General features: G+C 36.9%; 1 protein-coding gene across 3 annotated transcripts; it reads left to right on the plus strand.

The window, feature by feature from the left end:
- The first annotated feature begins 782 nt into the window (after nucleotides 1–782).
- Nucleotides 783–4,386, plus strand: LOC311066286 (uncharacterized protein). Of its 3 annotated transcripts, XM_084087370.1 has the most exons (4): nucleotides 783–964; nucleotides 1,883–2,927; nucleotides 3,511–3,607; nucleotides 3,879–4,386. In XM_084087370.1, the coding sequence occupies exons 1-3, from the start codon at nucleotides 907–909 to the stop codon at nucleotides 3,578–3,580; spliced, it is 1,173 nt and encodes a 390-aa protein (XP_083943496.1). In that variant the 5' UTR covers nucleotides 783–906; the 3' UTR covers nucleotides 3,581–3,607; nucleotides 3,879–4,386. The 3 variants fall into 3 exon arrangements, with proteins under 3 accessions (XP_083943496.1, XP_083943494.1, XP_083943495.1); XM_084087368.1 differs by lacking the exon at nucleotides 783–964 and having other exon boundaries at nucleotides 1,815–2,927; XM_084087369.1 differs by lacking the exon at nucleotides 783–964 and having other exon boundaries at nucleotides 1,815–2,927; nucleotides 3,514–3,607.
- The last annotated feature ends 7,148 nt before the right edge of the window (nucleotides 4,387–11,534 follow it).

Consider the following 11,534-nt stretch of genomic DNA (forward strand, 5'->3'; position numbering starts at 1 on the left):
ATGTTAAAATACAGATAAATATGAATACAGTTTGCCACTGGAAACATAATTGCCACCGATCATTGTCAGTTTCTGCACATAAAAACTGTTACATGTTAAAGATCTAATTACTTTATTACACTGAGTTATCATAAAGCCAAGCCATGTTTCAATTCATAGTTACTGGTTGAAGAAGATCAGTGTCAATAGTGTTTTTTTTTATTTTATTTTTTATTATTATTGATGTTTTATCCGTCATATTGTGAGAAATGACAGTATGGTCTTCCAATAGAGCAGTTTTAGGCTTTTATCATCTATCCTGACTCAAATAATGTGTTTCTAACAGCAAACACTCAGAATAAAGTGAGATGATCTGCTGATGATCCTGAATGGCTTGTTGAATGAGTGTTGATAGTCTGAGGCTCATCAATATTAACAGATCTGCTGAAAACACTCTTTATTTCATGGCAATAGTTCCTGTTTTCACCTCATTTATTATGCTGATGTCTTCAGATCTCCTGTACATTGACATTTAAAGCTCATTTCATTGGTGTCAACAGACTGTTCTGTCTTTATGCATGAACTTTTTTTTTAACCATTATTTATATTCGGAATAATTGTATTGCAATATTTATATTCTGTTTATCAAAGTATAAAAACAAACTCAGTAACTGATATTTTATTTTTATTTTGGGCAGGTCATTTCCTTCCACAAAAATTTACCATGACTGAGGCCCCTCCCATGTCATTTACATCATCAGTGAAGCTCCTCCCATATCAGTCACATCATCAGTGAAGCTCCTCCCACTGCAATTCACCCATAAATACTGGAATATTCCCATCAGTTACAAGTGAAAATGAGCATCAGAGCATCAGGAAGAGCTGAAATCTGCAAAGACTGAGTTTATTAAAGAGGACAGTGAGAACATGAGTGATCCAGAACCCTGCAGAATGAAACACACTGAAGATCCTGAAGAACAAAGAGGTTGGTGTTTATTCTTCATTCATTCATGATGCTGAAGAACATTCATGTTAGAAACATTCAAGCACTTCATCACATTTAGATAAACAGTTCAACTGTGAAATGGGTACAAAAGTTTCAGTTTTTGGTTTTCAAAAAATGGTCAGTAAAGTGAGGTTTGAGAAATTTTCATATTTATTGTCAACATCAGGTCAAACTAAATTTAATTTAGCTTTTATTTAATTTATTATTTTTATCTACTGACACAGGACACAGATCATTCTCAAAAACAGTTAATTTAAAACTAGTTAAAGCCATGATTAGTCTAGACTTTCAGCATATGAAATATCTACTGACACTGTCGTGAGATGTCACACTCTGCGGTGTATTTTTTTACAAGGATACATTCAATGTATAACAAATAATAAATCCAAAATGTGATTTAAACTAGCGGGAATTTAATTCGCCAAACTTAAACTGAAACACAGGGAAACTCACTTTATTCATCTTTATTTAATTAATATAAAAAATCAGCAAAATGGTAATATTAAATAGCATTTGTCTACTTTAATGTATGGAAGCTCCACCACTGAATAATAAATAAATAATAATAATTGTGATTTTTTATCTCACAATTCTGACTTTTTTCTCACAATTGCGAGATCACAATTCTGAGAAATAAAGTCGCAATTGCGAGATATAAAGTCAGGACTGCATGATATAAAGTCGCAATTGCGTGTTATAAATTCAGAATTTTGAGATAACACGCAATTGCGACTTTATTCCACGCAATTCTGAGAAATAAAGTCAGAATTGCAATTAATCGCAATTATATTTTAAAACGTTTTATTTTGTGGTGGAAACAAGCTTCCATATTAATGTCCCTTCACTTCATTTTTTTTCCTTTGTATTATTTTGATGTTTTTTTTTGTTTCATTTCAGACCCGATAGAAGTGAAGGAGGAGAGTGAAGAACTGAGTGAAGTGAAGGAGGAGAGTGAAGAACTGAGTGAAGTAAAGGAGGAGAGTGAAGAACTGAGTGAAGTGAAGGAGGAGAGTGAAGAACTGAGTGAAGTGAAGGAGGAACATCATGTCAAACCTGGAGAAAAACCTTTGAGTCGCTCAAAGAAAAAACAGAAATTTTTAAAGAAAAGAAGAGCCAAGAAATCTTTCACCTGCACTCAGTGTGGAAAGAGTTTCACATACAAATGTAGTCTTGAGATTCATATGAGAATTCACACTGGAGAGAAGCCGTTCACATGTGATCAATGTGGAAAAACGTTTCATAGTGGATCAAACCTGAAGACACACCTAAGAGTTCATATGAAGGAGAAGCCGCATTCATGTTCTGTGTGTGGAAAGAGTTTTTCACAGCGGCAACATTTACATAGACATGAGAAAATCCACACTGGTGTGAGAGAGTACATGTGCTTTGAGTGTGGGAAGACTTTTACTTTAGCGTACAGTTTAAAACTGCACCAGAGAATTCACACTGGAGAAAAACCTTACAAGTGTTCACACTGCAACAAGAGATTCAATCTGTCGGCAGATCTGAAAACACATGAGAGGATCCACACTGGAGAAAAACCCTACAAGTGTTCACACTGTGACAAGAGATTCAGTCAGTCAGGAAGTCTGAAAACACATGAGAGGATCCATATTGGAGAAAAACCTTACAAGTGTTCACACTGTGATAAGAGATTCAGTATTTCAGCAAATCTGAAAACACATGAGATGATCCACACTGGCGAGAAACCTTACAAGTGTTTACACTGTGACAAGAGATTCAATCTGTCATCAAATCTGAAAAAACATGAGAGGATCCACAGCAGAGAGAAGCCGCACACGTGCGATCAGTGTGGAACAAGTTTCTATTTTAAAAGTCACCTAAAGCGACACATGAAGATCCATACAGTGGAGAAACCGGATCACCATGATCCATCTTCTTTACTCACTCAAATGGAAAACAATCACAGTCTGAGATCACAGTAAGTAGTTCATCTTTATGTGCTGAGCATTAAAGTCTCTCCTGTGTAAGTTAGTTTCCTAACAGCCATGATGAGCAACAGGACATATTGGTGGTTGCTTGCTATCTATTTAAAGTTTTTTCACATTTTGAGATATTGAGTTATAATTATAAGAAAGTATCTTATTATTATTATGTAAAATTTTCATTATGAGAAAGTATCTCATTATTATGAGACTGTTTCTCATTATGAGATGTTAAGTTGTTATTATGAGAAAGCATCTTGTTATAATGCAATGTTAAGTTATTACGAGAAAGTTTCTAATTATTATAAGATACTAAGTCATAATTATGACAACGTTTCTCATTATTGTGACTTACATATTTATATTATTTGCGCAACTGTGATGGAAACAGGATTCCATACTTTGTCCAACAGATATCATGTGACTAAACAGATGAATATAAATCAGCTTTCTGTTTCTATCATCTGCTTGTTATTATTAATTTCATCAATTAGTGTTGCAGCCCTAGTTCTGCCCTAGTAGTAAGTTGTTTTTGATCATTAAAAACAATTGAAGAATCATTCATATTATCATTTTTAGCAGAACTGCCAGAAAGCATCTGGAAGTAGAGGACGGAGAGAACGCCAGTGATCCAGAACCTGCAGAATGAAACATCAAGATACTGAAGAACAAAGAGGTTGGTGTTTATTCTTGATTCCTCATTCATTCTTCATGATGAAGACCATGCTGATGCTCATCAGATTTACATTCATGACCAAACTAGTGATTTATAACACAAATCATCTTCATGACATTAAAATAGATCATAATCGTGCACAGCAGTTGTTGACCAGATTTGATGGGATTAAAATGACTGTTGAACTCATCAGTGACCTTGACTTTGAGCTTCACTTTTCATTTCACATTTGTCTCTCATTTGAAATCTCATGATTTAATGTTTCTTTTAGACCTGATGGACGTGAACAAGAAAGGAAAAACAGAAGCCAAAAAAATATGTCTCCTGCCCTCAGTGTAAAAAACGCTTCATTTAAATCAAGGCTGAAGATTCACATGAGAGTTCACACAGGGAAGAAAAGTTAGAAATTAAAGCCTCTCATTCTGAAGAAAGAGCATTTAACTATGATCAGTGTGGTAAACAGTTTTACTGAGCGTCAGTCCTGAAGAAACACCTGAAGATTCTAACAAAGGAGAAGATTCATCCGTAATTTTACAGCAGAAAAGACACAGTGGTGTGTGTTTCAGTGCAGAAGTCCTTTACTACAGAAGATGAACTGAAAGACCACCAGAAAATTCACACAGGAGAAGAGGGCCATAACACTTTTATTACTATTTTTCAATTGTTTTAATTTCATCAGAACATCTAGTTTCTCTTCTACTTCTACTCTTCCATGCAAACACAAGATATACTTTCATGTATCTTTGAAACTGGACACTTTTCTTTTCTTCTCTTGAGATGCTTTTGAGTCAGTAAAGAGAGAGATCTCATTCAATTTCACTTTTACTTAATGTTTGTATTTGCTTCATATAATGATTTATTAAACTCATTACTAATTTTATCAACAGCATAGTATTGTTCACATTTATTATTTATAAGTCAGAACAATTACTATGAACTTTAAACAACAGTTTTTACAAAATAAACTGAAATGATTACTGTCTCCATCTCACCACACACTCAAAAAAATAACTCATTGGACAAACTCAATTTAATTGAGGGCAGGTTTTCCATCCAATAAATATGTGTAGCCCAGTGGTTCTCAACCTCTCCTGCAGGGACCCCCTGACAGGCCATGTTTCTGTTTTAACCCTGAAATGGCACACCTGATTCAGTTAATTAAAAGCTTAATGAGTAGTTGACTAATTGATTAATTGACTAATTCCTACTCTTCCTACTCTAATAACTACTCATTAATTGAATCAGGTGTGCCATTTCAGGGTTAAAACAGAAACATGGCCTGTCAGGGGGTCCCTGCAGGAGAGGTTGAGAACCACTGGTGTAGCCCCAACTAATTCATGCAATGAAATGTAATTAAGTTGGTCCAACTCAATTTTGACCAACTTAAGTGAGTTGGTCCAACTCAATTTTAATCAAATATTTTTGATGAAATGGATACATTTATAAAAATATAGCTGCAAGCAGCCATTATCGGGCCAAGCAGGAGAAGACGATAAGACATGCCTACATGGCTGAAAGTGTCAGACCAACTGCAACAATGAGCATTTAAAGAGGATGTTAGGCGAAATGGCAGAAAAATCATATAAACAGTAATTAAAAATATGACTTAATTGATTATCACTTTCGACCAATAGGTGGAGCAGTTACAAAACTGATGTGATGTGGTCAGAGTGAAGTGACAATGACACATACAAAGTTTGGTGGCTATATGTCAAGGCATTGCAGAGATAAAGCCTGAATAGTCCTTTTGACAGCATGCCTCAACTTTGCTGCTGCAGTATACGAAAATGGTTTCGTCAATCGACACAAATCCATAACTTTAAGTCGGCAGTCTGGAGATGATATGATTCAATTTTGGTGAAAATCGGACAAACGGTCTAGGAGGAGTTCGAAAAAGTAGGTTTTGAATGAAAATCAAGATGGCGGACAGGAAGTTCAGCCAAATAAGGTAAACTTGGTATCTATGTTATCACCGTGAGCCAAGGAATCTATTAAGACCAGTGGCATTACAATAGGCCACTTTATTCAAAAGTTATTAGCCATTTTGAAAATTCTGTTATAACTTTTGACCAAAAGGTGGCGCTGTCTCGAAATATTTTGGGTACCTTCAGGGGATGGTGCTGATGGCACATTCTGAGTTTCGTAATATTACACCAATGCATTTGTTAAGTATAGCATTTTATTTCACAAAACTATATTGAAGTCAATGGGAATTTCATGTTTTGTTCTATTATAGTGCCATCTAGAGGCTCAGTCCCACCATTTTTTTATGTGTCCTCAGACTGAGCCCATACATATGTGTGTCAATTTTGGTGAAAATATCTCAATTCACTTCAGAGTTATAGAGATTTTTATGAAAAAACCACGTAAAAAATTACTGACACATGACTTTGATTGGATTTTACTACTCCTTACTATCAATATTTTCGCATTTGGGCATTGGCGTATAGCTATCGACCAAACTTCTGACAAAGATATCGGCAAATGTTTTTTAAGCGCTAAATCACAACTCTACACTGCTGAAACAGATCAAAAAGAGTCTATATTGTGTCTAAAATGTTAGTGACTTAATATTATTTTCACGAGACTCATCTAATTAGACTCCTGAATCCTTGCCGAGTCCAACGATACCAAACATGCTAGGTTTTGCCTTACGGTTTGTATAACACACTCATTAAGACACGATGGTCTGTTATTATCTAGTGTGTTGTGATTAGCACTGCTTAGAGCATGTTCGGGAAATGTCCCACCCCTGCGGGTTCTGCTCTATTTGTATAAATTTGCTCTAATCGATCACAAAATCATGGATAATTTTCGGGCTAACGTGGATAATCTAACGGGCTGTGAACAGTCTTACAAAAGCTACAGTAAACACTACATCAATACTGTTATGTTAGGCAAAGCTTTGCCCTTTGTTTACAACATAGCAGCTACATAAAACTTATAACTGGAACAGTTAATAAAAAACACAACAAATAATAAGACATTCTTAGAAGTTGTGATCCATAAACAACAGATTGTCACAACAAAGGCGGAACTTCTCTATTTCGGGAGAAGCTTTTGTGTGTAGCCTGCATTTTACTCTCATCTTTCATGAAATGTGCAGCGCACAGATAAACGTTGAGGTTATAAAGGAAAGCATAATAAAGGAGATAAAGGAGAGCGTCAACACTCTTAATCTTCACTAGCGCAGCTCAAACAGGCCTTGTCCTCTGTTGCCGTAAATGATTTAAATGAGTAAAAGTATGACTTCACAAGATCCAGAAAAAAAACGTGTTGTAGTCCAAACAAGCAGTCCGCTGTAGTTCTTGGTTACAAAGCTCAAAGTCCAATCCAAAGGGATATTTTATTTAACAGAATTCACTTTCCTAACAGACTTTTGTAATGCTTGAAACAATAAATTTACACACTAAAGTTGGAAAAAGGGGAAAAGCATAATAGCACCCATTGAACAAGTCTGATTTTCCTCCTTTAAAAACAGAGCTTTTTTTAATTGGGAATAAACACCAACCTCTTTGTTCTTCAGGATCTTCAGTGTGTTTGATTCTGCAGGGTTCTGGATCACTCATGTTTGATGGTTGATGTATCTGCATAGGAAATCGCCTAGTGTTAATCTGCAACACTATTTGTACTCGTTGTGAATACGCAGGCCACAAGAAGTAATTAGATGTTTTATTTTTATTTTTTATATCACTTTTACTCAGGACATGCTAGCTGGCAACAAAGAATTCCATTCATTATGCTAAGCTAAGCTAGCGCCGACCCTGTCAAACTAAAACAATGCATGCACTGAGACAAAAATGCATTTGCCCACCTATCTAAATGTAGGAAAGAAGGTGAATAAGCCCTATTTCAAAAAACGGTGGAGTGTTCCTTTAAGAACCCACGAAATGCCCGATCAGAGTCGTGCTTTCCTTCCTGCAAGAAGGGTTGGAGCGAAAGCTGTCTCCCTCCACCCTGAAAGTGTATGTTGCCGCTATTGCCGCACATCACAACGCGATTGATGGTAAGTCTCTGGGAAAGCACGACCTGATCATCAGGTTCCTGAGGGGAGCGAGGAGACTGAATCCTCCTCGTCCTCCCCTCGTACCCTCTTGGGATCTCTCAGTGGTTTTAACTGCCCTGCAAAGTGCTCCCTTTGAGCCTCTGCAATCAGTGGAGCTTAAGTTTCTGTCAATTAAGACAGCGCTCCTGGTTGCATTGGCCTCTATCAAGAGGCTAGGTGACCTGCAGGCATTTTCGGTTGACGAAGCGTGCCTGGAATTCGGGCCGGCTAACTCTCACGTGATCCTGAGACCCCGGCCTGGATATGTGCCCAAGGTTCCTACCAAAACTTTCGAGACAAGGTAGTGAACCTGCAAGCGCTGCCTTTGGAGGAGGCAGACCCAGCCTTGGCACTGCTCTGCCCAGTACGCGCCCTCCGTGCTTACGTAGACAGAACGCAGTGTTTCAGGACCTCAGACCAGCTCTTTGTCTGTTATGGTGGAAAGCTGAAGGGAAAGGCTCTCTCCGAGCAAAGGTTGTCCCACTGGATAGTGGACGCCATTGCTTTGGCATACCAGCAGCAAGGTCGACCATGTCCCCTTGGTGTGACGGCCCACTCCACTTGGAGTGTGGCATCCTCTTGGGCCCTGAGTCTCCTCCAGCACTGTTGACATCAACGCCAGAGTTGCCACCGGCAGCTTTCGCGCTTGGCTAGGTGCCTCCATGTGCATGGTTCCCCCTCTAGGCAACCCCCACATGTGTATTTCCACTGTAAGCCTCTTTGAGCATGTGTCTTCCCTCGGCAAGCACCTTGCCACCCCTGGGGTTGAAATATTCCACCTGCGGCTGGACACCCCAGTGATACTCCATATGCAGCCCCTCTGGGTCATATGTGTATTCCAAGTCCCCCCCTTAGGGCTGGGCATAATTGCATATTTCCTCTGAGATATGCTTCCCAGTGTACCTTGGTATTCCTGTGTTAAGTAGGAGTTATACAGGGAGCTCAGACTTACGCAGGGCACTGGAAGACAGCCGAGGTGGCGTGATTAGACTGGGGACCCCATTCGTCGTCATCCGTAGTAACTCGGAGTGACCACGAAAGGGAACGTCTCGGTTACGTATGTAACCCTCGTTCCCTGAGTAGGGAACGGAGACGTTATGTCTCCCTGCCACTTCCGCTGTACCGCTGGAACGCCGGAGTTCAGTCTCGGCTCCTCAGTGAAGAAACATACCTGCATGTTGCCAGCGTACTTCCTTATATACCCACGACGTGGGGCGGACTTACGCTATAGAAAATTCCGCAGACCCATGGCATTTCATTGCCATTGGCTCGTTTTGTATACTCGAAGGTGAGAGGCTTTCTAAGCGAAACCCCATTCGTCGTCATCCGACGTAACGTCTCCGTTCACTACTCAGGGAACTAGGGTTGCATATGTAACCGAGACGTTATTACCTGTACTTATTGAAATATATAAAATAAGTGATCATATTAAATGTTATTATATTTTAAATATTAATATTAAAACATCTTGCTGACAAATTGGTAAAACCTAGTGGTTTGAAGGAAAGTATAAATACTTAAATTTACAATGAATGTGTATTTTGTGGTTTCACTATGATCCTTAAATACAGCCTTTGAATATGTCATCAAATAATTATTCTTCTAAACATGCCTGAAAAGATTTTTTGCAATATTTGTCTTTGACCCATGTTATTTGACACATTTAAGCATTTATATCAATCTGTCTGTCTGTAAAGCAACTGATGCTAATTCACAATTCTTTATTTCTAATTCTAACATTATTCTCTTTCTTCGTTAAAATAACTGCAGATATCTAGACAATTGGTAAAGAACTGCAAGAAAAACATGAAAACATAAACACAGAAATAAATGAACATATAGTAGCCAACAAATATTTGTTGGCTACTATAAGTTAATTTATTTCTGTCTGCTGACACCAATGAAATGAGCTTTAAGTGTCAATTTACAGGAGATCTGAAGACATCAGCATAATAAATGAGGTGAAAACAGGAACTATTGTCATGAAATAAAGAGTGTTTTCAGCAGATCTGTTAATATTGATGAGCCTCAGACTATCAACACTCATTCAAACAAGCCATTCAGGGTCATCAGCAGATCATCTCACTTTATTCTGAGTGTTTAACTGTTATAAGAGTCAGGAGGATAGATGATAAAAGCCTGTAAAACTGCTCTACCCTGGGGGGAAATGCTTATCAACAATCCTTGTTTATCATCTCCATGTTTGATTTTCAAAGTTAACTACTAACATTTGCCTCTTTAAACTAGAGACACACAGTTTCCCCTGTGCAAATAAATTGCAAAAGTTGCAATGAGAAGAACATAAATCTCAACACACAAATCTCAAACATGGTGATGATCAACAATTGTAATTCAGTAAAAATATGAACTCTGAAACATATGGCAGCTAAATAACAGCAGCGTAAATAATGCTGGTTAATGCAAAGCAATAATATTTTTTATTTTAACAATTACCCCAATTTTTAAAGTTGGGACAACATTTGGACAAGTTTTGGAAAAATACATGAGAATCTATTAGGTCAACAAAACAAATGTTGTAGAGCATTCCTGTTTATGTATATCAAGAGTAAACATACTTATCCCAAATAATCTTTGTTCAAGATATTTTTACATTCACATAAATTGAAACACTTTTTTACTTTACTTTGGACAAACAGACTAAATAATTGTAATATTAATTATTCTACAGTTGATTCTGATAGCTGATTAAAATATATTTAATTAATTATACATATTTCCATATTTTGCTACATAAATCTATACATAAATGTTAAAATACAGATAAATATGAATAGTTTGCCACTGGAAACATAATTGCCACTGATCATTGTCAGTTTATGCACATAAAAACTGTTACATGTCAAAGATCTAATTACTTTATTACACTGAGTTATCATAAAGCCAAGCCATGTTTCAATTCATAGTTACTTATCTGCAGTGGTTGATGAAGATGAGTGTCAATAGTGTTTTATTTTATTTAATTTTTTATTATTATTGATGTTTTATCCATGTCATATTGTGAGAAATTACAGTATTTTCTTTCAATAGAGTTGTTTTACAGGCTTTTATCATCTATCCTGACTCAAATAATGTGTTTCTAACAGCAAACACTCAGAATAAAGTGAGATGATCTGCTGATGACCCTGAATGGCTTGTTGAATGAGTGTTGATAGTCTGAGGCTCATCAATATTAACAGATCTGCTGAAAACACTCTTTATTTCATGACAATAGTTCCTGTTTTCACCTCATTTATTATGCTGATGTCTTCAGATCTCCTGTAAATTGACACTTAAAGCTCATTTCATTGGTGTCGTCAGACTGTTCTGTCTTTATGCATTGAACTTTTTTTCTAACCATTATTTATATTCGGAATAATTGTATTGCAATATTTATATTCTGTTTATCAAAGTATAAAAACAAACTCAGTAACTGATATTTTATTTTTATTTTGGGCAGATCAGCTCCTTCCACAAAAATTTACCATAACTGAGGCCCCTCCCATGTCATTTACATCATCAGTGAAGCTCCTCCCACTGTAATTCACCAATAAATGCTGTAACTTCCCATCAGCTACAAGTGAAGACGAGCATCAAAGCATCAGGAAGAGCTGAAATCTGCAAAGACTGAGTTTATTAAAGAGGACAGTGAGAACATGCGTGATCCAGAACCCTGCAGAATGAAACACACTGAAGATCCTGAAGAACAAAGAGGTTGGTGTTTATTCTTCATTCATTCATGATGCTGAAGAACATTCTTGTTAGAAACATTCAAGAACTTCATCACTTTTAGATAAACAGTTCAACTGTGAAATGGGTACAGGGAACATTTCAACAAGGGGAAACTGTCATTTATTGTCAATATCATATCAAACAAAGTAAAAT

Source organism: Abramis brama (assembly GCF_963993115.1).
Source record: "Abramis brama genome assembly, chromosome: 1".
Lineage (NCBI taxonomy): Eukaryota > Metazoa > Chordata > Actinopteri > Cypriniformes > Leuciscidae > Abramis > Abramis brama.